The sequence below is a fragment of the Mugil cephalus genome, chromosome 14 (assembly GCF_022458985.1).
Source record: "Mugil cephalus isolate CIBA_MC_2020 chromosome 14, CIBA_Mcephalus_1.1, whole genome shotgun sequence".
NCBI lineage: Eukaryota > Metazoa > Chordata > Actinopteri > Mugiliformes > Mugilidae > Mugil > Mugil cephalus.
Genome location: NC_061783.1, coordinates 15,520,743 through 15,548,094, shown reverse-complemented (window position 1 = coordinate 15,548,094; position 27,352 = coordinate 15,520,743). Strand labels below are relative to the sequence as shown.

Here is a 27,352-nt window from a genome sequence, read left to right as displayed (position 1 = left end):
GGAAATTTCTGCAACGATTTATGAAAAAACAGCTTTTCTTTGGGCGAACATAATTTGAGTTCATTTGAATTACGCCAGATCAAACGGCAAAAAGAATGAATAAGATTATTTAAAATATCTCCATTTTTCCCAGTCACAACCACAGTGTTTTTTTTTTTTTTTTTTAAAGGGAGTAAGGACTCTCAGGAAATAAACCTCTTGATATTAGACCAGTTCCCACAGGGAGAATCCATCTTCTGCGGTCGCCGCGTGTCACGCTCGCTCTTCCCACCGTACACAACAACCTCAGGCTCTGTGTGCTATTCTCTTCCTCGCTACATCGTTTAACTCTTCACAATGTGCTCTACTGACTCTATCTTTTTTCGGCCGCTACTCGAGGAACACCGCGTTCGTTCTCGCCTCCTCCTCGCAGGTCTGCTCCTGAGCCCCGTCACCGGCTGTCACCTGTGACACAGGCTTCCACCAAAGTCAGCGTGTTTCTTCCGTGTGTCATGCGTGTGAATGAACATCGGTATCATGCATGTACACACACACACACACACACACAAGCACACACCTGCAGCTCACTCTTTTTGCTGTAGTTCCCAGTGTTGACAGGTGCTGAGAGGGAATTCAGAGAACCAGCAAAGCGGCAGCTCTTCACGAAAAAATAAAAAAATAAAAAAATGGTGAGTGCGTTTGAGTATGCGCATATAATACTGAAAGAAAGTGATACAGAGGGAATGAGATAGATAGATCTCGTCTCACCACTTGTTGTTTTGGCCATTAGTTTTCCTCCTGGTAAAATATGCAAATACAGGTCACCTCATTGATGCAAATTGCCTATTCTGCTATTTTTTTTTTGCCTCCAAGCTGCTTGTTCCGATGCATGAGCACCAGAATAAAGGTTGAGGTCTTTAAAGATACTCCACTTCCTGACACACCATTAATATTCTCTCTACAGACTCTTCGCCTCTTCTACATACGAATATCCCCTTCCCCCTCCTCTTCGCCTATCCCCACTCTCTGCCTCTGTATCTCTGAACTGCTTTATATCTCCCTCCCACATCTCCTCTTTTTTTGGCATTTCCCTCCACCAGCCTCACTTTCTCCCCCTTCCTTTTTTTTTTGTCGTAACTTTTTTTCTACCTCTTCCTCCTGGGAAGTGGCACAGAATCCCTTTAAGTGCTGCAAAAGCAGATCTATTTATCATAACCATCTATCTCACGTGGAACGTATGCTGACTTTATTCTACTGAAAGACACACATCCACGCACACGAACGCTGCAGAGGAAATTAGCTCCTCTCGCGTGAGACTCCACACCGTGCTAGAAAGACAAATGCATGTGCGGCGAGCGTATCTGAATCAACATGCTACCCTAGCATAGCACTCTTTCAGCTGCCATAAAGCGGTAAATGAAAGGGAGGTAAATGGGCGGCAGTGCCCACTCTCCTCCCACGCACGGCAATGCGGTTGAGCAAAAGCAGCCTTCTGGGACTTCCCATTGACTCCACACAAGGTGAGAACGGAGCAGGAACAGAAGGCTGGGCGAAAACACTTCAAACTGCACGGCAGGAAGACAGAGAGGGGCTGCCGCTCTCCGAGGCGAAAGGCGACCGACGGCAAAGAAGCACGGGCGTGAGCGAGAGTCTGACCAAAAGAGACAGAGAGGGCCAAGAAGAGGCGACAGGATCATTACTCTGCTTTCAAAGACAATCAATCAAACAAGCATGTCGGTATGCACACGCGCACACACAGGAGCCCAGGCAGACAATAAGACATGAAAACACCTTAAATGTCACCTAAGAGCAGCCAGGCAGACGGCAGGACATTGATATTCTACCCACCCACGCACACAGCATGGAGAGGAGTTGGGTTTGTCTCTGTGTGTTTCCCAGTTTGGGAAAAGCTTAGTCTAGACACAGTCCCGTGCAGCATTACACGGGTTTTTATAACAGGAAAAAACATAATTTTCTTACTTATACTCTACACACAAAGCACACGTTGTGCAAGGGATGTGGCTTTAATGCTGTTAGTCATGAGTGCACCACTCACAGATGCCTTTTTGCACATAGCCCAAAGCTGCTGAAAATCAGCTGAGCCAACCAAGTAAATAACTTAACAAACAAGGCATTGCGGCAGATTGGTACACAGCCAAAGGAGAATGTGCACCGTTTAATCAGGGGAGGATGCTGAACAGGTAGAGTACTGCCTCTGCTGTACATTCCCTCAATAATCTAGTCATTAGTAGTGATAACAAGCAGGGCGCCACCCCTTCTCATCCCTCCACAAATCCCCCTCGCAAGCGCTACATGTGCAAATAACGGAGTGCAGCTTCTTTGACCGTAGAGGAGGCTACGGGACAAGACCGGCCGTTCCGTTATCAGTCACGTACCGTCCATATAAATCAATGGGCGAGAACACCAGGAAGTGAAATAACGCACGTGTGTGAGGAGAGAGGCATGATTATGCATCTAGCGTAGCTCATGTATTAACCATAACCGAATTTACACATCAAGGCGGCAAATGAATTCCGAATAGATTTTTGATGCAGACCAACGCGAGACCTGATTAAATGATGAGGTTAAAGATACGGATGGAAAGAAAGGAGTGAGGTGCTACTACTGGCGAGTTATATTCTGATCTACTGATTTTGCATGACATACTGAATTACATAAGAATTTTAAACAAAGCTAATATTGCGTAAGTGTCCCTTGTGCCTCTAAAAACAGCTCTGACTCATCAAAAAACAGATATGGGCCTTCTGAGGGTGCCTGTGATTTTGATGAGTACACATCAACAGATATATTTTTCATGGCAATACTATATGCATGCATCTAAGTCCAGCATCAGTCGTTTATTAAATAAACTGAAAATATTAATTGAACCTTTTAGTACAACAAGAATAAAATCAATGCCTCCACTAAGTGCTTCTATTTTGGCAAGGTAAGCAGAGGTGACGGTCAGCGTGCAGGAGGACGAATCATGGGAGAAAGAAATCAGTCTTAAGGAGCATCACTAAAGGCTAACTAAAGGTTCATATTACATTGCTATTTGTGGTTACAATAAGGTACTTAATTGCAATGCTATCTTATATATATCTCATAGTATCGTATAGTATTGCACTAATATTGTATCATGATGCATCTGGAGACTCTCGCCCCACCTCACCTGGCAGGATATCTTGTTAAGTCTGAACATGTCATGGCATTATAGCTTCTATTTATTCCAGTTTGCAGCTTCTTGTCCAATTCTTTACATCCCATTTTCAAGCTTTAAAGACTTTGCTACAATATTTGTAATAGAACAGTTTCGCTTGAAGATGCACTGATTTAAATGTTCCCTTTAACAATTTAAGAAGGATAAATTAAGCCATGTGGTGGCGGCTGCTGCTGAGGGGTCAAATTACTTTTTTTTGTCATTCTGGATGCACAGAGCAAAAGAAAGAGATATCAATTTCCCTCAAATACTCTTCTTTTGGAGACGACGCCTGGCGAAGGGTCTCGGACCCTGAGATAATTACAGCTTCAATAGGAAAAATCTCAATTATGACCGAATATGTAATTATTACGCCGCCCGCATCCGAAATTGCCCTCACATGAAAGGAAGGCTGGAGCCGTATCATCCACTAAGCTGTGAGGACAGTTTCTGCTTCTTGTAACACCGCTGTTGTTAAGCACCCAAGAGCATTAGAGGGAAGACCTGTCACGGCTCAAGACCTGAAGGAAATGAACAGAGAACAAGATATGACAGAGCATAAACCTGTGTCCTCGCTTGATGCCTTTTTTTATGAAGGGACGCTGATAACTCGGGAGGGCACCAGTAGGTGCAAAATACCACCTCAATTGCCACACCTCAGAAGAGACCTTCTGCTCCAATAAAAAAACAAATTGTTCTGACCAGCTGCTGTGGCTGCCACATTGTTTTCCGGGCCATGTAGCGTAACAAGACCCATTTCCCAAATAATCAAACGCCAGCCAGTGACCATCCACCTATCAAAAGCTTTGATCTTTTTCCTACATGGCAGCCATTTTCATCATAGCAGCACTGTAATTTCCCAGTGGGTGCCAGGCCGACTCCCAGTGTAATGTACTGTGGCGCTAGCATTCAGAAGCTGGAAGGCCTCCTTCGTAGAAAGCATTTGCATTCAAATCATTGAGTCTGAAATTGGTTCTACCTGTCTGGGATCAGCACTATCTCCTGTGGGTTACCACTGCCAGTTAAGTGCAGTTTTTATACCCTTGGAGTGGAGGAATGCTAATGGCTTTTGATGGCATACGAAGCGCCTAACCATGGCTTTCTTTGGGCTCCTCTGGAGAAAGTTCCACCCCCTCGGTCACCCAGGGTAGCTCTTAGATGAGTCCAATGGCACCTTCCCATCAGAGCCCGTGAACAGGTTATAATGGCCCACTAAACCTGGCAATTCCTCATAATAATGAAGCTCGGAAGGCTTGGAGTGCTTTGGACCTCTGGAGGAACCAGAGAGTCTAAAGATGGTAGAGTTTATTGTGATGGAGTAATAACACGAGTTTTCGCAATCTCCATTTGGCTCCTATCTATTAAACTCCAGGTTGATTAAGAGTCCCCTCCTGGGGCTTTTTCTAGTGCCCCCACCCACAATTAATTTAACCGCACTATTAAGTCAAATTAATATTTACTAATATCAGCAGCCTAGAACGAATATGAAAACATTTGCGCTATTTTCCTTAGTCTTGGAATTATTCTCATACAAATTTAAGTTTTATCATCACATCTCAAATGGCGATAATGACGGCATAACCTTTTTTTCCCCATCTTTATTTTATTAAGCTTTCTTTAAAATGAGGCATTTGTCGTTTTCACCTTGTATTCTGGTCTCATGGAAGAATATCTCATTCAGACACATCTTTTTCTGTTTTTAACTCTACAGGGAAATAAGTCACATTTTGCTTAAGACCCAGGTTTCATTCAAAACACTCTTTTTTTACATTTTTCCCCGTCTGAAGCTGCTGCTGCAGATACACCGAGACCTTGTTGAGTGCACACATAGTTAAGGGCTCCAAGGAGCATGAACCCTGGAGCAGTGACTGACAAGCCCGCAATAATCAATTCTCAAGCATGCTGTTCCAAGGCAATACTTGATCTGAGCTTCCCGAGCTGAGCTGCGAATCCTTAATGGCAATTTACTGACACCGCGAAATCAAATTAAAAATGCATTTGGAAATTGATCACCTGATGCACCCAGATTGATTGCTACTCAGAAAGAAACCTGGTTGTGTTTTTCCTCGGTCGAGGTCCATTCACCTTCCCATATGATATAAATGTATTGATCCGCACACCCACTCTTGGATCCATACACACCATTAAATATCCTTTCAGTGGTTCTCCATCCATTTTTGTGACTCATGGTTGATTTCAGTGAGATAAAAATGTTTAGCACACATCTCAGCACGCCGGCAGGATTTAACGAACAACCACAGATGTACTGTATGTTTTAATGAACCTAGGTGGTGTCAGGGATAGCTGACTCTCCATTTAAAAGCACTATTCATCAGTCTAATCTCTTGAAAGCCATGGCCAGAAAAGAAATATATAAAAGGCATAAATATTCACCAACAACTTGAACTGTTGGAGAGAGTTACTTTCATCGAAAGGTCAATTTCCACACAAATATGATCTCATTCAACACAACTGCAGCCTGGGGAAGAAACGGCACACTATTTAACGCATGTGCAGACAATTAAAGAACAAATTGAATGCTGGTGAATAAGATGCATTTGTATGCATAATCGCCAAGACAGCCAAGTGACGGAGACGCAGGTGTAATCAGGTGGCAAATCTGCTTGTCTCCTGTACGCTCCGAGTGCGCCATGTTGTGGCGGGAGCTATTGTCTTTGAGCATTGGTCCACATGAACGACCCGGCCTGTGTCCACATTAGCTCGGATCAACTCCCGTGGGTATCATCTCCTCAGAAAACTGCAGCTACAGCACATTCAGCCAAACAACCCAACTTCCACATCCAGTAAAGCCTGCGCTCTCTGTCACCCTTCCTGACTTTTAGCCAACTCAATCAATCTCTCCCCGCTTTTTTATTCTCGTAAAACGGCTGCTACACCTTCCTGCCTTTACAGCAGGTTCTCCATTACGCACGCCTCTTTCCATCACATTCTTTGCATCCCTCTTTCGCTTTCTCCACCTACATTCTGAACCCTCGTCGTCCGTCGCTCCGCATCTTCCTCTGTTTACTACATTTCTCGGTAATGACCAACAAAGCAACAACAACACAGTTGTCCATGCAGGTTCTCCTCCGCCCCACAGGGAACCACCTCCAACTCTAGCCGGGTCTGCACGCCCACACATGCCGACCTGGCGGTTAATGAGCCTGTTGAGTAAGACGGCACCTCAGCTCAACATTGATCACCGGGCCCCTGTTCCTCGAATTCTCGGGGAAGCTATTTGTCAAGGTGATAATTTATTTCGTAGCACCAGATATAGTCTGCTGAGAATTTAGTTGTTTTTTTTTTTTCTGTTTTTTTTTTATGGTCTAGGGGCTTGACAGACACCATTTCAGGTCCAAATCATGATCACAGTGTGCAGCACATGACGCGGGGAGCTGTAAATCGCTGAGGATCAGCCACAAACAGCAAGAGAACACTTTCAACTTGCTGAGCAGGCAGGGGAATGGCGATTTAGCGGAGGGTATGTGGCACATTTTCAAACTCAATTCCCTGCGATTCCCTCCAACCAACTTTCTGCTGTGGCGTTCTGCTAAGTTATAAGCATTAGTAGAGACACTGTGTGACTGTGAAGGAAGGAGTGGGAGATGGAATGAAAGCTGCAATGCTGTTTTCATCATGCTGACATGGGGTCTCCAATTACGGAGATTCGCCCTGCGTAACCAGTGAGGCCAAACACCTGATGGGAGGAGGTGGCAGGAGCATGGGACGCCGCTTGTGGGTAGGCGAGGCTACCGCAGTGCACCGCTGATCCTGCGCGCTCTCAAGATGTTCCACATCTCCCCCCTCTAATTGGCAGATGGCCTCAGATGCGAGATGATTTAATGGCCTGCGTGTGTGTTTTTCCTGCCTCAGTCAGCCATTAACAGGGACATCTGTAACGAGTTGGCCGGGCACACTGCTGAGAACGGAAGCTGAGGCCGACACTTTCTAATGGCCGGTAGTACGGTTGTGACGGACTTGGGCGGTAATCAAAGCCGTCCAAGGTGTTTCTTTGGGTCGCGATAATCGAGATATCTGGTTTCAACCTGTCTGGGGTGAAAAAAAAGGCTCTGATAAATCGGCTGGTGTTGTTTCCCTCATAAGGGCCGCGGCGAATCAAACAGCGCTGTGTTAGTGGGCATCAACATTGTGACGATCCACTTTTGACTTTCAGCACACCAGAGCAAGACATTTATAGCTGAGTGTTATCATAAAAGGCAATTTTCATGGCTTTGGCACAAACAGCTTGGCTTCCAAGTGATCCCATTTCTTGCAGCTGTGCCGTAACCATCTGTGCTAAATGCTGCGCTCAAGGGTGGCTCAAACATTAAGGCATCAACCAGAGTTTGGCTCTTAAGTCCTCTGGTTTCTGGCTTTTCGTCGCTGCCTTCATTTCATAGTGCTTCCCCCTGAGCCTGTCAATATAACAAGACCTGGACAAGGGAATGAGCTGTTGGACAAGCGAGGCCTTCAGCCAGTTTTCCATGTGCGCAGACAGAGTGGTGGAGAAGTGGCTCCAAGCCTAAGGCCCTCCAGAGCTTGATGACCATCAGTATTCCTGCCATGGCCTCTGAGGATTTGTCTGCTACCTGCAAACTGGGTCAGGTTTTGCATTATTTTAGAGATTTGTATCTCACAGCGGAGAAGGGAGAGGTTTTGCACACGCAGGCATGTAAACCCACACCTGCACTTTGTGTCCCTCTGTTTCCCTCCCTCCCTGCCTTCTCTCACACACTCGGCCTATTTGAAATTCATTAATACGAGCGCATATTTGTCACTTTAACACATAAATGTCAATATAAAGCCACCAAATGTGCTAACGCTGTAATGAATAACTTCAGTGAGCAACCGTACCCATGCTGCGAAAATCATTTTAGACAAAGCGCACGCTGGAACACTAATTAAAATTGATAGATAGGACTAATACTGATTACGACACTCAAAAACCTGTGCACCTTTACAGCACTTAAATGCAACCAAAGTCTCTAATAATACACCCCTTCTCTATTCATGTCGCGCTGATGGGATTAACTGCAGTCATAAATCTAAAATAGTTCTGAATGTGACTCTGACATTCACACATTAACATTTATGAGGACGTGTCAGCTCTGCAGCCCCCAGGTTCACGGCTTACCAGGTTTTAAAGCCATTTATTCTCCCTGTTTGCCTTCCGGAAACCTTCAAATATTTGAATCTTCCCACATTCGCATGCATTCAAATAACTTTCGTACAGTTTCTAATTCTAATCATCCGCTGCGTGTACCCCCACCCCCCCCCAGCTGACAGCCTGGGAGGTGAGCGAGGGACCAAGAGCAGATGGGGGGGCGGTAATGAGATGCAGGGGGGGAAAAAAAAGAGAATTGAGGGGGACAGGCTGGGTGGTGAGACACAGTAGAAAAATAGGAGAGGGGAGAAAATAACTAAGTATGAGATAGAGAGAGGCGATAGGAGAGACTTGCATCTGGGGTGAATACAAATGGACAGAGGATGAACACGGATAGAGGAGGGGAAGGAGGCGTGGGGGCAGGAGGGGGTGCCGTGTGAGGAGAAGAGATAAAAGAATGTGAGAAAGATGGATTCACTGTTGGTTAATGAGAAGACAAAGGCAGTAGAATCCACATCGATCTCTGCCCCACAGCGAGCTGGCTTCATGCTTTATACAGGGGACAGCCTGAGGGAGCTTACCTGAGGTAAGCAAGCTCACTGCTGCCGGAGGAATCAGGGTCCAAGGAGAGGCAAAGATGTGTGTCTTTGTGTGTGGAACAGGGATGCATGTTAGTAATTATTTATAGTGAGAGCGCATGCTGATTTATGGAAGTTTGAGCTGTGTGTAACACAAGACACATAACTGAAATGGAGGTGAATGAGGGGATTTGCGGCCCATGTGAGTCGTAACCGTGAGGCGGTGGATGGACTAAATGTAAAACACAAAATCAAATATTTATACAGCAAGCACTCTGCATGCAGGGTGAACAGAGTTTCCCAGTGGAGCTCTGCATCACTGTTCTCAGACTGATCACACGACTGGATAACACAGACTAAACTGAGGCTCAACATTTTATCAGAGCCGAGAAGAAACACTTACAGCCCTGTCTTGGGCTGATTATTAACGCTGCTGCATTGTAGCGTGCGTTACAATGCTGTGAACCAAGGAGACACGTCGCTGCAGAGGATGACCACTGCCTTTGTAAACAAGTTACTAGCACAGGTGCGCACCGAGCAACGCGGATGCGGAACGACACTTACTGTATGTTCGAGCTGTTCCAGTAAACCGCATGCCGGTTGCTGGCTCTCGAAAGGTGCAGGTTTGAGAGCACCAGCGTGATGAGGCTGAGAGAAAACGTTACGAGAGCCATAATCCCTCTGGTGCTCGTCCAGCCCTGGTTTCCCCCTTCTTCCTTCTGCGTCCCCGCTCCTTCTGTCCCGGGCTTCGTTCACAACATCCCCGCGGTCAATAAAACAAAAACGCGTTTTCAAGTTCCCAGTTACCTCAACAGCGGCTTGAACCAGAGCGACTTCTGAGTGGTTACGTGTTCTTCAACTCAAATTCCATTGCGTCAAGACCCATTCGGGCATCTTCACTTGTGCCAAATCTATTTGGACTTCTTTCTCGCACCGGCTGCGCACTCACAAGTCACTCCTTCGCCAGAGAGGAACACTGCAGGTGTTTGAAAGGCATTCACCGCTAACAGCTGAGGGTTAGGGTTTATTGTTCTTTACACAGCCTTTAAAGTCGCATCCAAGCCGCCGGGTATCTGGTGCAAGGTTTAAGCACCTGCCGCTTCTCCAATCATCATCATCATCAGCACCACCAGCAGCAGCAGCAGCAGCAGCCACACGCTGCTCATTCAACGCTACACACCCGCCCTCTGATGGTCGAGATGCGCTCACATGTCCATCTATTCCGCTGCCCCGCCCCCTCAAAACATGCTCACCGTGTGCGTGTGTCCTTAAACTGTGCAGAGGAAAATGTAATTAAAAGAAATCGTGATCAATATCGGCATTCTGCGTAATTCTTGAAGGATCGTTCGCAGTTTGGTAAACGTTATTTAAAAGTAACAGTATGAGAGTAAGGGTTGCAGTGAAGGCTTTGACTAAAGTAAAGGTGAGATTTTAGCAGAGTTTAGTTAATGGACATTCATCTCGCAAACCGTGCAACCCTGCGCCGTGCTGCGCCACACCTTAATTACTAATTAGGTCAGAGCCAATCAGTCACCGCTGCACCCAGCGGCTCTCCTGCCTTATTGTGCCTGCCACTGACAAATAATCACTAACCTTGGTGCTTAACATTTGGACAATTCATTTGTTAATTTCCTCATTTTGCTGTTTGTTAATGGCTGCCATGTGTTCACTTAATTACACTGTACATGTTATTTTGCTCTAATGTTATCAAAGTAAATTGCCTGTTGGAGTAGCCATTATGGGTTGTGTAGGAAACCATTATTCGTGTCCAACCAGCCAGCTGAACGTATGTGCCGCAGTATTTGTTGCCTGTAAGGGAGCTCCTTGAAATAGTTAAGTGATGCTATATTTTTCTGTTATTTTGAGACAACACTCAACCCCTACAGGTTGGCAACATAACCCACTCTGAGGCAAAATACTCTCCGTGAGTCACCCAACAATAAAACATGTTAAAAATACAACATGGGTCACAGTTTTAAAGTTCCACTGCTGTATTTTAAGCATTCACCACAAAATTAAAACCACTGAGAGGGGAAGTGAATAACATTGACCATATGTGACAATAAAACGTCCTACTAAGAAACTTTCGGAGCTGGTATTCATGTGGATGTTACTTGTACCGCCCACCTGGATTAGACCATGCATTCCCACCCAAGAGCAATAACACTCCTTTCCTTGGTGGCAGCAGCAGCCATCTGAAGCAGGATGCAGTCTGACACAGAAAAATGTTGAGGAACAGCTAAAAAGAACATGAAAAACAGCACAATGTGTTGACCTGGTCTCCAAATTCACAAGATCCCAAACTGATCAAGTACCTGTGGGACAATCCACAGAGGCCCCTCCCCTCAACCCACAGGACCCAAAGGGCTCCACTAACAGCATTCTGTTGCAAGACACCACAGGACACCCTCAGAAGGCCCATGTTCATTGCATGATGAGTCACAATGTTTTGGAGACCAACACAATATGGGTCAGGAGGTCATAATGTTATGCCTGATCGGCGTGGGTTATATTAAGGGTTTACTTTGGGACTAAGCTGGACGAACAGGCAGAAAGATTTAACTCCTCTCAGGCTACGAAATGACTCATTATCACACATTGAATCATTATCATAGTTAATTATGAGCACACTGTTTAAATTTCTGTCAACAACCAAAGATAAAAAAAAGAAAAAAGTGGGAGCTGCTCGATTCATAAATGGGTGATAAATTAAAGGAGGAACCAACATGATGGCCTAAAAGCATGACGTCTTATATATACTGGGTTCAGTTTGAGGACATCTGCACGTGCTCATGGGGAAAACAATGCCACAGAAACAGAAACCCGAGGTTTCGGGATGTGTTTTTGTGTGATTCGTAGAAATGAGGTTGTTCCCAATTTACAATTTAACAGGGGTTAAAGTTAAAGCTTGGAATTAAGATTCAAATTAATATTAGGAAATGAATGTAGTTAGTGGAAGGCCATCACAAGCACAGTAATAGCACGTGTCTGAGTAATTTTGTGTGTGTGCGTGTGTGCATGTGTGTGTGTGTGTGTGTGTGTGTTAAACAGTGAAATATAGACTGAGGGGGAGTGCATGAAAATGTGGAGACTTTAATTAACCTGTTTAATTTTGCCGGTGGTGGTTTAACCACTCTATCTAGCCCAACGGCAGCCGCATGTATTAATGGTTCAGTTAATTCTAAATATTAAGCATTAGCCTCGGTTTGATTAACTCTGCCAATTTCCTATCTCGTAATAGTGTCTTTTTCGGAGGCTATATCCGTGATATTCACACCCGTAAACACGGTCACGGGCTCTGTTGGTGAAACTTTGGCTGAGCAATCCAAAACATTAATCTAAATGACCTCCAGCGATGAATGAGCGTTCATTGCGTTTTTTTAGCGGAATCCCTCAAGGTCAAAAAAAAAAAAAAAAAAAATCCCCACTCCTCTGAGTGAGGTGAAGTAGTCCGCTGTATATCTGCCGTCTACTTTCCGCTCTTCCAGCTCTCATTCATACACACTGTCTAGTTTGCTCTCGTTTGCTCTCACTCACTCTCTGCCTCTCTGTTGTTTTTGTCAGTGATGACGCCTCTCTTGAGTGCCCTCCAGGCATGTTGCCGTGGCGACTGGAGTAAAGGGCTGGATGAGAGAGCAAGTACCATCACTTTTTCTCTCCCTCCCCAACTCCCTCCACAGCTCTGTCCCACCACCTATCCGTGCGGCTCCACTGGATCACTCGCCACCATCCACTCCAACATTTGTCATCCTTTTTGTCGCCTCTCACTCAGGAGGAAAGTGCCGCATACAAGAAGCATATTCCTTCAGCTCTCCATAAACTGATGATCCCTCGCCTCCCGTTGCGGAGCGGCAGCCACGCGGTGCCGCTGAGAGGGAGATGAAAATATAAAGAATGACATTTAATATGTTTCCTGTACCTGCCTCGACCACGCAGAGGCACAAATACATATTTATGATGTGATTGCGCGGATGAGCGTGTGTTCTGTACATGTGAATCTTCCCAGTGTCATAAGTTATTGAACACGTTTGCGCTATCAAGTTCAGTGCAGTGTTTATCATTGCCTTCTGGAGCATCTGCATCTGCTTGCTGCGAGCGTCGGTACACACAATGGAAACAGTAACCACGGCTCGTTACCTGTGACTCTGTTCGTGATTAATTCATGAACAGAAGCTATGGGCATATTGATTATTCAGATAATTTGTTATCATCAATCAGCCTCAACACTTTCATATATCCTTGTTGGCTTAGTATTGATTCCCCTCTTTGCCCTACTTCATTCCCATTGTAAGCAATATTCCAGTAAAAAGAACAAATGCGCTGCTTTCTCCCTCAGCAGGATTTCTTTATTCGCCCTCCTGGCTTCTATCTGTGCCGATCTCTAATTTCCTACACCCATCTGTTCCTCCTTTTCCCTCCGTCTCACATTGGAGCTATCCCTGAGCTTTAATGTTAATGGATTAAAACGAGGTTGCCGTGATTGAGCTTAATGTCCAGTGGCGGTGTCAGTAAACAACAATTTATTTGATTAATCAGTTAATCTAGTAAAATGTCAAACTCTGAATATTAAGTAACTGTGACAAACGGAACAAGGAGCCTTTTGAACTCGACGACACAGACAAATAAACGTCTCCGCGTACGAGGAATGCTCGACAATCACGACTCTAATGTGGCTCATTATCCTGCCTTTGTGTGCTTTATATATTGTAAATATACACTTTGCAGCCCCATAACTGCTGTTCCCGTACAAGCTAGGGAAAGACAGGAAGAAACAGAGGACACTTAGAAGCACAGACAGATTTAGTTTGGTAGGAATTACAATGAGGGAATCAAGTTAGAGGTGAAAGAGGAGGCTACAGACAACCAAAGTGAGAAAAAGTGGTGTGAAAAGGGAAACCTGGAGGAATTAGCCAAATGGAGGAAAAGCCAACAGTGTTTTTTGGAAATGCTGTGGCGCCGAGGAGAGTCCCGGCCTGAGCTCCAGGTGGGCCTCCATCATTTTGTCCCCTTGAGTGCGGTGCTTAACCCGCCTCGCTTCAGTAAGTACCCAGCTGTGCAAATGGCTAATGTGATTGTGAAGATATAAGCCCAAGATAATGGCATCTGCCAAGCAATCAAGGAACAATGTTCCTCAGGATCTGGGCCGTGATGAAAAGAGAGCACCAGGAATTGGATGTTCGGATGAGGGCCGAGCCTTCGGGGAAGGCAGTGATGTGTTGTGGTAAATGGTGCTAAAGGACGGGGGCAAGGAGATGAACCGTGAGGACAATCTGCTTAGGGGGACAGACAGAAATGACTTAGCACAATAATTGAAGGCATAGGTCTTCAAAAGGGGGTCCGCAGAGGTATCTTTGGTTGATTAGACATTTTTTTAAATATATATATATATATTTTTTTTAATTTTCACCCACAAATTTAAATTTATTGAAATGCACATTAACATGACTCCAACATATTTTAGTAAATTGATATGGGATAGCTTAATACTGAATGCATAATGATAATAATAAAGTATATTTATAAATAGCACTAGGCAAACAGACAATTAACCACAGTGCAATGTATTGTTTCATTGAAGAGTCTGAGGGAGCCGCTGGTGTTTCGAGCCTCTAAAGCCAATTCAGACGTGGTATGTGACGGCGTCCTGTGGAGTTTTGGACCATTAGCAGAGTCACCAAGAAGAGCTTGAATATTTTTACCGCCGGGTCCCTGTTTAGCTCCGTCTTTTGCGTATACAAGAAGCAGTAAACAAGTATTTCTAATGGCTTTGTGCTGTTTTCTCTGATCCACAGGTAGCAAGCAATTACAGGAAATGAGACCACCGGGATTTAAATGTGGATGTAAACAATGCTGGGTTCAAAATTATACAAAAATATACAACTTTGCAAGAGTATTATTTCAAAGGAAATATATTTAGTGCCTTTGCTGGTCTCTGTAATGCAGATACTGTTTGAAAATATTCTTTTCATGCCCGTTCACACCTTAAGAGTCTTTGGAGTTTTTGGCCATTAATGGGTTGTTTAGAGAACCACAAATTATGAAAGAAACGCGCAAGTTTATCCAAATTCAGGTGAGTATTAGGTCATTAACAGGCCTTAGTCATATGACTTCCATCCACAGATGTTCTGAAATAAACACCTGAACTCACCACCAGTTTGTTCAACAGGGGGTCTGCAATCCCTAGGGGGCCTGCTGAGGCACTGCAGGGGGGTCACAAAATCTTTGATTGATTAGACATTTTGTTTTATATATTTAAACTAAATAAATAAATACACATTGACATGAATCCAACATATTTTAGTTCAGCCCTTCACTCATTCAGCGCACCATTTCCCACAGAGCGCCATATTAGACCTGTCAATCTAAGCCTCCTGTACACAGTAGGCCCCGCCCCTATTGCTGCTGAGCCAATCACGAAGCCGCATATTACACGCTGACTCTGTCAGGTTCCCTGCAACTGGCCAAGAGAGCATTCAGTCCCCAGGTGAAATCCACTCTACTGTTGCACATTTGAAATTAAAAAATAGTAATAATATTTGAACCTGTCTATTTCTTGAATAGCCTAATACAGTTTGGGGTCCTTGGTCTGAAAAACGTTGAAGACTCCTGGTTTAGAAGGGAAGAAGTCACTTGGGATGAGTGATGAAATGCCTTCGAGAAAACTCAACCAAGTCAAGTTGCAAATATTTTTAACCTTTGTTTTTTGAAAAACCTTGACTTGAGTCATGGAGAGCAATGAATGTAAACATTTATTTTTCCCACACAGGCATGCATGGCCATGCTTTCGTTTGCACAAACATAACGTGACAAAAGTAACAATGTTAAGGACGGAGGAAGAAACCTTGAGAGAGAACAACGATGTTCTCCTCGGACTCTCAATATGCTTTTAAAACATACAATCACATCAGCTAAAGCATACTAATGCCTATATGGGCCTTTTAGCAATAGTTACCGGCCCCCAGGAAATAAGTGATCTTAGAGGAAAACGAACAAGTTGCTGACATTATGTGTCAGGTTGAAGTTGTTGACTTAGATAAATAATACAACATCAGAATTAGAAGGGAAAAAAAGTGGACGTGATCACTGAAGAGAAATCCTTGATAAAGTTCAACAGCTGAATCGGTGAGAAATTAATTTAGGAAATGTCACTATCGCGTCGCTGCAGTTTGTAACTCGTCAGATTTGGGAGACATTTTTAAAACGCGGTCTCAGATGAAAAGTGGCAAATTCAATTTTGGTTTTCTAACGGAAGTTTAATCTACTATTGATTAGCTGGTAAATCATTTATAAGCTACACTCACTTTTAGTATTCAGTCATACAAAAATAGATTTACTTGGTAATACGCTGAACATGTGCCAGATTAGGCACATGTTGCTGTGAGAGTGGTGTAAGATCACTCAAAACTGTCTGAAGAACATTAAACGCATTGGACTTTTTGACAAAAGGCCAGCTCTGCTTTAGATCACATGAATCCATTCAGGTTTAAATTAGGAATTAAACCTAAATGTGCACATGAAGGTAAAGAAAAGCTCGTTTACCAAACCTAAGGTCACTTTATAGCATACGGTGGCTTCAGCTTGGAAGGGACGAGAGGCGCAGGGAGGGTTAAGAAGGTGGAGGGGTGTCGAATGATAGAAAATTATGTTTTGACAGTCGGGAGGTGGTAGGGCATGGAGAACGCTGAGAATAGACGCACTTTCAGTGGCATGAAATATTGAGGAGAGGAGGGAGAATACAAAAGCCGAGCAGCATGCGTCTGATGAGCAAACAAAAAGAGGAGAAATTATTAGCATGACAGTTACAGGCAGGAGGAATATGTTTTTTTTTTTTGTTTTTTTTTCTCCACTGCACAGAAGCTTCAGGAGGCCAAAGCAGAGCGGTACAGGACATTTGTTACCACCGGCAATGTTGATGTTGATAAAAAATAAATTAAAAAATAAAAGGGTTTCATAATCTATCAAAATGTGAGCAGCTGCATAGCTGGTGAAATTTAAATGCAGAGGTCATTTTTCAAATACTGTTTCATCTCTACAGTAATTCTGTAGTAACTCAGGTCTTTATTAATAGTAAACTGAGGGAATATTTATTACAGATGCCGATCAGCCACAACATTAAAACCACTGACACTGACCATCTTGAGACATGTTCTTCTGGCAAACTGTTGGACCTGGCATTCATTCATTCATGTGGATGTTACTTAGACATGTAGCACCCACCTAGACCAGACCAGGCACCTCGACCCCCCCGTAGCAGTGACACTCCTTGATGGCAGCAGCCATCCCCAGCTGGATGCAGCCTGACGCAGACACGCACACAAAAACATGAACAGCACAAGGTTCCAAATTCACTAGATCCCAAACCGATCAAATATCTGTGCGATGATTCACAGAGGCCCCTCCCCTCAACCCACAGGACCCAAAGCCCCCCCACTAACAACCTCCTGTTGCAAGACACCACAGGACACCCTCAGAAGACCCATGTCCACTCTCTGATGAGTCACAACACATAGATAGATAGATAGATAGATAGATAGATAGATAGATAGATAGATAGATAGATAGATAGATAGATAGATAGATAGATAGATAGATAGATAGATAGAGATAAAAATGAATGAAAATCTCTTCTCTCTTTAATTCCTCACGACTGACAACAAATCAATACAAGTAATTGAAGATCTTGTCTGCAAATCTTTTGTTCACTGCGGTTGTGTCTCGAGGTGATGCGCGTCATCACAGAACACCGAGCGTTAAGACGCCCGCATACAAGCCTTCTTCTGCAAAAAAAAAACCTCCGACAAGTACGAGCAGGAACAAGTATTGACAATCCTGAGCGCACGCTGAGAGCTACAAGAGCTACAAAAAGAAGAAGAACAAATCGTGAAGACGGAAAGTGATATTCACCGTATGCTATTTTTATTGTCTGGTTAAAAGTTTTTTTTTTCCCTCCCTCACTTGGGTCTATTCTTAGTGAAACTCGAAGGGCTGGTTTTGCACAACAACAGCCAAGTCGATAGCCTCAAATCAGCAGCCTCGACCGACCACGGGACAAGCATCGATTCAGGAGGCAATTAAGGAAGCGACTCGGCGTATTCATAAAGGATTTTTTTTTTTCCCTGTCTATTTTCGCCCTCTCTTCATCTTTATCCATCCTGTCCGGTGACATCAGTAAACACTGTCACCCACTCAGTCACACCCTGAATACCAACAACTCTGCGCTGCATCTTCATTTGATCTCTGAGCCGATCTAATGAGAAGATACGGATGTAGAAGTGCGCTGGCAGGGAGAGCTGATCCTGGCAGAGTGAATCAGAGTCAAAGGGCAGCGTTATAGTCACTGTTATCACAGCCTGAGGGAGGGTTACTGTATCATGCATGTACAGGCTCAATAATGCACAGGGAGAACAGTTATTATTAGCATAGAAACAACTTGCAATCCTCCGTAATAGCTCGTACAGAACGTCCAACTGGAGCGCTGAGCTCGACATGTGATCACTTATCCCCGTCCGCCCTGTTATCCCTTGTCTCTACATGGAGACCGAGCCCCGTGTTGTCAAACAACGATAATCCTTACACGCTGCCCGTCTATCCTTCATCCAAAAACATACAGCTATACTAAACCTGCTGCGTCCTCACATTGACAGCTATTTTTTGCCTTCTCTGTAAATGTTAGGTCGAAAGTTCACTTTGAAATAATGGAGCATGTGACCTTTTTCTCTGCGAGCAGAAGATATTGCTCCCGAGAAATTGGAGCATTTTGGATGAGAGGGTGCATGGAGGAGGAGGGGGGGTGCAGGCAGAGCCCCGAGGGAAAAGGAGAAATGTCACAATCACTACCGGAGCAAGGCCTGGCATGGACATCAACCTTTAGTTCTGTGTGTGTGCGTGTGTTTTCCAGGAGTGAAAAACAAAAATAGCAGCCTCTTCAAATTAGGAAACAGAAAATCAGACTTTAAATGAGCTGCAGAGAAAGATGGGCCGATTGCGGAGCATGACGGCGCAACAGTCAGCATCCATCTAGCTGCTAACTAATGGTTTGATTATTTATGTATATATTGCCAGGCAGAGAGCAATATGCAGTGTAATCTACAGAGCAGCCCATTATAGGCAATTACCTGTAAGCCTGTCAGTGCTGTAGACAGCTGTGTTCACCAAATGGTCTGCGTGCAACAAGTTGCTGTGGCTCAGCCCCCGTTATTTCACACATTCATTAAAACTGAATCCTGTCATTGTGCACTGACCTACTTTTCCATTCAGGGTGTCGTAGTGCAGCCGCTATTAACATGTGCAGTTTAAATAAGATACATTAGTGGTATATATAGATATAATGCAACCACAAGCTGAAAGATAAAGGCGGGGTAAGAATGGGTGGTTTCTCTATTGAGGCGAAGTACTACCACATCCTACAGCAGTTTAGCTAACTCTTAGTGACTGTCTCCACTGTAGACCTGGGTACCTCTGAATATAGCCCAGTCACTGTGAAGCTTTTTTTAGGCAATTTTAATGTGGCTGCAAATCATTCTTATAGACTCTCATATTAAGGCCTATTTTGAAACTGCAGAAGCCACCATGCAGTCTGAATGGAAGAGGGTTTCACATTGAGTTAGTAATGTAATTAGTTATATGATTAAACTTGTGTATAATTAGTACAATGGTTGAATTGTAAATGTTTTAATTAACTGCACATTATCAACCCGAGTGTGACGGCTCCTTATTGTGGATTTGCTGCTTTCAAAATGAAATGTGAAAGTTGTGAGGAGTGTATTTTTCTTTACGGTGGAAGTTGCAGAACTTATAAATGGCACCCTAGTGGTGACTGGTGGTATTGTTACCTCAAGTAAAAAATATTAAGAATTTAAAATTGTATTGTGATTATTTTTTTCAGTTTTTCAGTTATATTGCTGATATATTATATTGGACTGTTGCATGTCAACAGTGGCCTGGATATTGGCACAGATGTTTTGCCCAGTCCATTGAGGGAGGGACGTAAACTCCAAGGCTCAGGATCGTGTCCCTATCGGTTCCGAAAACGGGGCACAGTCCCAATACTCTTCTGCAGAGCATCAGCGGCACCATACACATACTGCCTGTTTAAAGGTCTACTTTCTAATTTTTTCTTGAAATTTCATAATTTTTCTCAACATTTTGACTCTTTCCTCAAAGTGCATGCTGAAAAAGAATCTACCTCGTCTATTTTTGTTTCTTATGGGTGGCCCTAATACTCTTCTGAAGATAATGTGTGTTTTAGCCTGCTGTTAATTCACCTACTGAACAGGTCATCTCAGCTGTCACCCTCCCTTAAAGGTTAGGTCGGAGCTGCCACTCAGTTAGAAAGATGAAAGTGGGTCATGCTAACTTTGCTTTCATCAGAAATAATCTCTCTTTACAGGGCAGTCCTGAAAACTCTTCACAACTCACTCAAATAATAGCTTTTTTTTAAAAAAATGTTTTAACTGTGCACGTAAGCAGTAGTTGCATGAGGAAATGCTTAAAGAGCTGCTAGCAATAAGGTGAGCAAGACATGATAAATCAGACAAGGATGCGTAGTGGCCGATAAGAGTGTGGCTTTTACCCCTGAGATTTCAAACTAAAGAAAGGTCAGCAGTGTTTCCTAATGTCTTTTTTTTAAGCCCTAAAAGGGCAAACAAGTGGACACTAGGTAAACCTAGTTATGCATTTTTTTCTTTTAAACAAATGTGTTAGCCTCAGGAAATAACAGAAACAACAGGACAAGCGTTGCAGCCTAATAACATTTTTAGAGAAATCAAAGACATAGAAGGAGGGAAACACATTTCATTGGATAAGATACAGGGATACAGTTCTAGTGCAACTTGTTGGCTCAGAAATAACAGGACAGCAGAGTACAAACATGAAGATCCAAGAGTCTTCTTTAGCCATTTCGCAGGTGATGCCCAGTTTTTATGATAAATGGAATCCAAGGTAAAAAGAGTTTTTCCATCTAACTTTTGCTTTACCCGTTCTTTCTATTTCCTCTCATAGTTTTTTTTAGTGAAAATAACAATATTTGTAAGGACAGCTGGACACTTTGTGAATAAATTCAGGAGAATCCCTCCTTTCTCTGGTGTATGTGTACAACACAGCTCCACAATAGCACTGGAGGAACAAAAGACAACTGGTCCCAACAATGGCTGCTTCGCTTCAAAGAGTAACAAATAGAAAGGGTTGGAAACCACTCTGTGTGTGGATGTGCTGGAGTTTACTTGAAGCGTCCACTTCTTTCCAAGCAGAGAGACAAAATAGGAAAAGCTTCACTTTGTACGTTTTTAGTCGTGTCACCTTGTACCACGCTGCAAACTCCTGAGATTGTTTGCAATTACGATTTAACCAAGGTCTGGGATTGGATCCGGTTAATCTTTCTCTAAATCAGATCAATCCTTGATTCATGGGTTTGTCTACTGGGTGGAAAGGGAAACCCTGTTCAAACGTTCAGAAGACTTTCCTCTTGCTTGTTTTACGTCCACGGAGAACAGGATCACAGTGACGAATGGCTGGATGCCCAGAAGCCCTGTACTTGAAGCTCAGGATTTCAATCATGCGTCCAACCGACGTCGAGGTCACTCATCCCTTGGCTTTGGACCAATCCCAGCTAGTGGAGCCCGGGCAAGCCGTCACGAGGTCACTGTGTCAAGCCTGACCATCTTGCACAAACCTCCGCCTCCAGGGCCGAAGGAGCTGACTGACCTAATTAGCAGTTTGAGTAATTGCCCTCCTGCCTGGCATGCGGCTGATTTGGATGTATGTGTGTGTGTGTAGCGCTTATGTCGAAGCAACAGAGGGAGTGACAGCGAGGACAGCTGGTCAGCGGCTGGGATGAAATGAAACACGTCCAGCACTTTTAATCTATTGATGTAAATGAGTCGAGAATGTAAACAAAACTGAAAAGTAGATGATTTGTGATTATTCTGGTCTCACCTCACATGTCCACTAGCCACAGTGGATCTGTCACTTTGAAGCATAGTCCAGGATCCATAACAATAAAATATCATTAAAATAAAGGTCGTAATCTCAAAATTAAATCACTTATAAAAAAACGTTACAAATATGGTTTAAATCTTGAATTTCTTGCATCCTGAACAGCCTGCACAGGGCAAGATACAGAGGGGTGCAAACAACAGGCAAAGATACATTAGGTGGAAGGGACAGGTGGATTTCAGTATTCTGAAAGCAACCAAGACTTAGTTATTGTTTTGCCCGCTTATCAGCGTGAGCCACAGTTGCTCGGCAGTGGCAGTGACACACATTTCATGGAGGGAATTAATGGAGGCTACTTTAAAATGGATTGCATCGAACGGCCGCAATTTGTGGAAAAAATCACAAGTCACAGTTTGAGCCACACCTCGAGCAAATCAAAACGCACAGACGTATTCATGTCATTCATGTCTTTAGATTCAGAGTGAATGGCACTTTGCGAGAATACAATTGCCTCTGATGTCACTGCGAGTGAACGTCCACACAGGCCTGCATAGAAATCACGTAAACACACTCTGCACTCTTTGCTATTTTGAAGTAATTCGTGAAATTTCCAATAAATTGATAAATATATATATCTCAGCGGCTAAAACAACAGAAACTGCAGTTCCTTGAATGGCAAGGAGTCAGTCCCTGTAGATGTCCATTTTAGAAAACTTTACAGCTACAGCAGAAATAAACAAGTTTCCAGCCTGGTACAAACAAACCGTGTTGGTCTCTTAAGCTAATTTGTATAACTCGCGCAATTAACTTATGTCAAGGTTTACCCCAGAAATGTAATACCGACACAGATCGCAATTGACTCGTGGTTGGCTTGTAGTGTATTTCAGCTTTCGCAGCGATTAACAATTTCAACAATCCTGCTGGTCCACAGGTTTTGATTTGATAAATAAAGGTGGAACACATTGACAAAGGGTTAACTGAGGCAGTTTGGAGATGCAAACAATTTTGTGACTTGTCTTTGGCAAAATTTTGCCGAAAATTTCAGACACCATTGCTGGAAGTGAAGCAGGAGCAGCGAACAAAAATGAACCCGACTAGCAAAAAAAGATACACGGCCAATTAAGCCCCTTTCACACTGCACGAAAATCCTGAATGTCCCGGGCCGACATCATTCTTTATACAGCAGTGTGAAAGGGTTGATGTGTCAAATGACCTGGCAATCAGATTTTAGCGGCTCGGCTGCAGGAAACACGTCACTGTGTCGTCCCGCTAAATTACACCGCAAATTACCTACCATAATTCTCGTAACATAGAGGTGCTCCCATAATAATAATCAAGTGCGAATCGCCTACAGCCTGCAGCAAATTCTCTGACGCCACTGGCTTCCAACCATAACCCCAACGCCATGGCAACACCAACCTGATATTTTTCTGTTTCTCCTAAGGCTTGACTTCATATAAGATCAGACGTCGGCTTTTAGCGGTGGTTCGCTTTTGACGGCCACATCTCAAACCTATCTACACAGCACTCTCACTCCCACACTGTGGAGGTGGGGCAGCGTTTTAGTGCTTTCAGACTAACAACTTCCACATCCACGACGGCCATTTGTCGGAGAGAGGCCCGCCACTGACTGTGAGCGATCCAAACGCCTCTGTTTCCTCTGTCAGTGTAAGAGCATGCAGTTTAAGTATACCACTGGATTAAAGGCAGCGGTGCTCGAGTTCAAACACATAAATCAGCCGTCGCATGTCAGGAAGTCTCGCGGCCCCGATCACACGTCAAGATAGCTCTTCCAGACCAACCTTACTGACGACAGTCCCCGGTTGAAATTCACAAAGCCATCTCTGCCTCTATTTAAATCCCCTTGTTCTGGCGTTTCCCCCAACACCCTGGCTCTTATTTTTTTGTGAACGTCAGTATGAGCCACAGGGGGATCATCTGATGCTCGGAGAGCTATTTCAGCAAGCCACACAGTCCGCTTTGCTGTAAGCACTTGTACAAAGGCCAAGTGCACTGCCTCAGAGGAGTATTGTTAGTCAGTAGTCCAGTGAGGAGGAGTAATGAGCCAAGCAATCAGTGTTACTTGTTCATAGCCCAGTGACACACAGCTGACACAGTCTCACATGGAGTTATACAAGCCTCACAAGGGACTTTGTGCGGAGCTACATCTGTTTTTAAGCTGAATATACCCAGATGTACGGCAGCCATCTTGAAAGAATGTGTCCTTTTCTCCGTCCCTGCGCTCTGATTCGCCGATAATCCAAAAGAGCGATACAGTCATCAGACTCTGTTGTTCTATTTCTGTTTTTTTTTTTTTATCTCTTTGCCAAACTGGATTTCTGATGATGGGATAATTTGTTGTTTTTTTTTTTATCCAAATGTGCAATTGATCTCCCTGAAAATGCCACTCGAACTGCAAGGGAAGGAAAAGGGAAGGGGAGAAATTAAATGAGTGGGATATAAAACCCTGGAGAGGTTAGAAGAGAAACTTGTTTAACTACATTAATGTTGAACTTTGCCGAGAGTGAAAGATGGAAAAGGTAATAGCTTTCTGTAGACTGATGACGCCTCATTATTTGTGGTGATGTGAATCGCATCAAAGCAGCTTATTATGATCATCAGTGCTCGATAGTGGAGATGGAGGTGATCCACTCCTGTGCTGAGGGCACAGCCGTAGTGTGCTATTGATTTGGCTGTTAAGAGGTGCTTGTGTTACAAAGGGCATGCATCTCAGTCTTCCATTAAGATAATTATGCTTTCTATTGCCTTTTGCACACCTCTGTGGCCCGTTGAATGAATAAAATCGCAAATAATTAAGTTGCTCTTTATGTGTTCTTTCAGAGCTCAAGGAACTGAAAGGATACGTGTCACGCTTTAGCAGGTGCTGCATCGACTGAAAATGCGGAAAAATACTTACTTAAAACAAGTAAATGTTAACAATTTTTTTTGTTAATTTTAGAAGAGCAGCTCCACAGTGCACGTGAACTCGATAAAGTGCTTGAAGTCTTTTGGAAGCTGCCCACATGAAAAGCCGCCATAATGGACGCAGGCAGTTTCACATCACAGTGAGCTTTAACCCCGAAACTTAACACGGTGCCCTCTGAAACACACACTGCTTGTGGTCTTCTCCCACCCTTTTATTTGACACGCCAAGGGCCTTCCTGGAGGACCTGTTTTGTAGAGAACCATTCGGTATTAGCATTTTCAAAAGGGCAATCGAGTCAGCGCGTCAGAAAACAGGGAAAGGTCACCGGGTTTCCTGCCGCTTAAAGCCTCCACACTCTATCAAGTTCTTGCCTTGCTGCCACGGACCAGCTCATGCCAAATTGAGAGATTGCCCATTTTTCTCCCCAGTGACATTAAGAGGGTCATTTAGCACTCCAGCTCCAAAAACCCTGATCGGGCCGAACAAGTCCCACCCCCCCACACATCTCACCCCAAACTGCAGCAGACGGGAATCATGGAATGTGCTCATAAGATATAAGGCCCCCAGACGGTTTAGGGCTTGGCTGTGACATGACTGGCACTGAACCTCTGGGGTATAAAACCAGCTTGCCGGGTTGGGAAAGGGCTGAGAGCACGGGAGGGTGATTGCGGGGGGGATTTCTCCATGAACTCCTGTCTGGCTTCCAGTGAAACCGGCGGAGCGTGCCTGGTGCGTGCTGTGTGGCAAAGCAAGCAAGGGCCCCTACGGAGGCTGGTTCCAGCGGTGGGGGAGTTGTGCTTACACGGTTGAGTTAGCTAAGCCTGCAGATCCAGAGGGGACAGAGGGGGTGGCATGGGGAGGAGAGGCAGAGCTCCAGGGAGCAGCGTGAGTCTTGGCTGTGGATAAAAGTGGTGCCTCGCAGGCACCGATATCTCAGAGTATCCCAGGGTTGACCTTGGTAAAACCTGCGCTGCTGCCAACCCATCTGTTTGTTGAGATGTAGCAGTTAGGGTGGAAAGGGAGCTATATTTTTGTTATTAGGAATTTGGTGTGAACATGTAGCATGCACCTGACACCAGGGCGACTAATGAAGCAGATACGCTTATTAAATGAGGTTTGCATCAATACATTTCTCTCATTGGGCGCACGATGAAAGGGATTTTCTGTCAGGTTTGATTAAGCACAATTTAAGAGAAACGAACTGCAGCTTAAGAACTGACTAAAATAAATATAAACAAATTAATTATATTTGGTCAGTTATATCATGTGAATATATGTAAATAACATGTAAACTAAAGCCTTTGCTTTCTTGGCTTTCGTCGCCAAACGACCTGCCTGCCAGCCAGCCACATGAACTGAAGCATATGCAGTCTCAGATAGTGTTTCAAACTCACCTGAGTGCTGAGTGACAAAGTTTTCCTTGCTTTCAGCAGTGCAGGTGGTGAGTGACTGATACACGTCTTGCCCCCTGGGTTTGCCGAAGCTCTACGCGCCTGCTGCTGAGGCTGTTCAGCACCACAAAACCTGTACAAACCAGTACGCTCAACCTGACACACACAGTTGATGCCCTTTCCATATGACATATACATATATTTTGTCATGTTTTGGGGCAACTCAGGTGTAATACAGTGACACAAATGTAAACAACAATGGAAGAAGAGGAGAGAGATGAACGTTTTCTAGCTGGACATACAGCCTCTATGTTTGTGTCAGATAAACAATATTAAGGTTGGCTGTCCACTCTGTGCTGTGGGCAGCTGTGGAGTAGTGGTTAGAGGTGCAGCTTGGAGGCCACAAAGGGTCACAATTTGCTCCTGGGCGCAGGGATTAAAAAAGAAGAAGAAGAAGAAAAAATCAAAAAGAAGACTTTGACTTCGGTGCAAAACCAGTAAGTTGGGGAGAGTTGAACAAGTTGGTCGGGCAGTAGGTCATAGAGGAAACATGTATTTTTTTTAAGGTAACTTTTAATCGACTTCGTTACTTTTAAAATCAAGTAATCAGTAAAGTAGCAAAGTACTTTTTAAAGGAATAATTAGAATTACTTTTCAATGTAACTATGGCAACGCTGCCTGTAGAGGCATAAACTGCACTTGAGACTCTGCTGCTTTATGATTAATGCTTGACAGCTTTTTCATGCCTGTTATTTAACTAAATAAAATAAATCTAATTGATGAATCTAATCTAATCAGATGAAATTAATTGCATTTTCTCTTGTAGAGATGTAGATGTTAAGTACGCATCCCACATTCACAAAGTTTAAATATTAAACTTAATGTGCTGCACATGTTTCTCTCCATACAACCAGAAGTGTATGTTTTTTATGAGTTTAAGCAGATGACACAGTCCAGCCAAACTTTTTTTTTTTTTTTTTACTTTCCCTCTCAACACCTGGTGTCTCTGAGGTGTCTGTGATGTTTTCTAATATATTACAGGGTCCTATCTACTATTGTGACACAGCATCTTTGGGGCTTGCATGGATTTTATTACAGTCCAGTGAAATCTCGCCATCATAAATAAAAACAGCTCACGAGTTGCGGCGAGCTCACCAAAATCTCAGTCACGTCGTTCTCGGTTTCCCCCCTCCCTCCCTCCTCCCGCTCCGGCCCCTTTATTGGCTCTGTCAGTCTGTAAAC

At 44.0% G+C, this 27,352-nt stretch overlaps 1 protein-coding gene across 1 annotated transcript in view; it reads right to left on the bottom strand.

The window, feature by feature from the left end:
* Window positions 1-10,074, bottom strand: part of efna3a (ephrin-A3a) — a 55,707-nt gene extending 45,633 nt beyond the window's left edge. Inside the window, exon 1 of the mRNA XM_047605920.1 lies at window positions 9,425-10,074. Within this exon, the coding sequence (XP_047461876.1) occupies window positions 9,425-9,534 (110 nt within the window). The 5' untranslated portion in view covers window positions 9,535-10,074. The remainder of the gene's footprint in view (window positions 1-9,424) is intronic.
* Window positions 10,075-27,352: the final 17,278 nt, after the last annotated feature.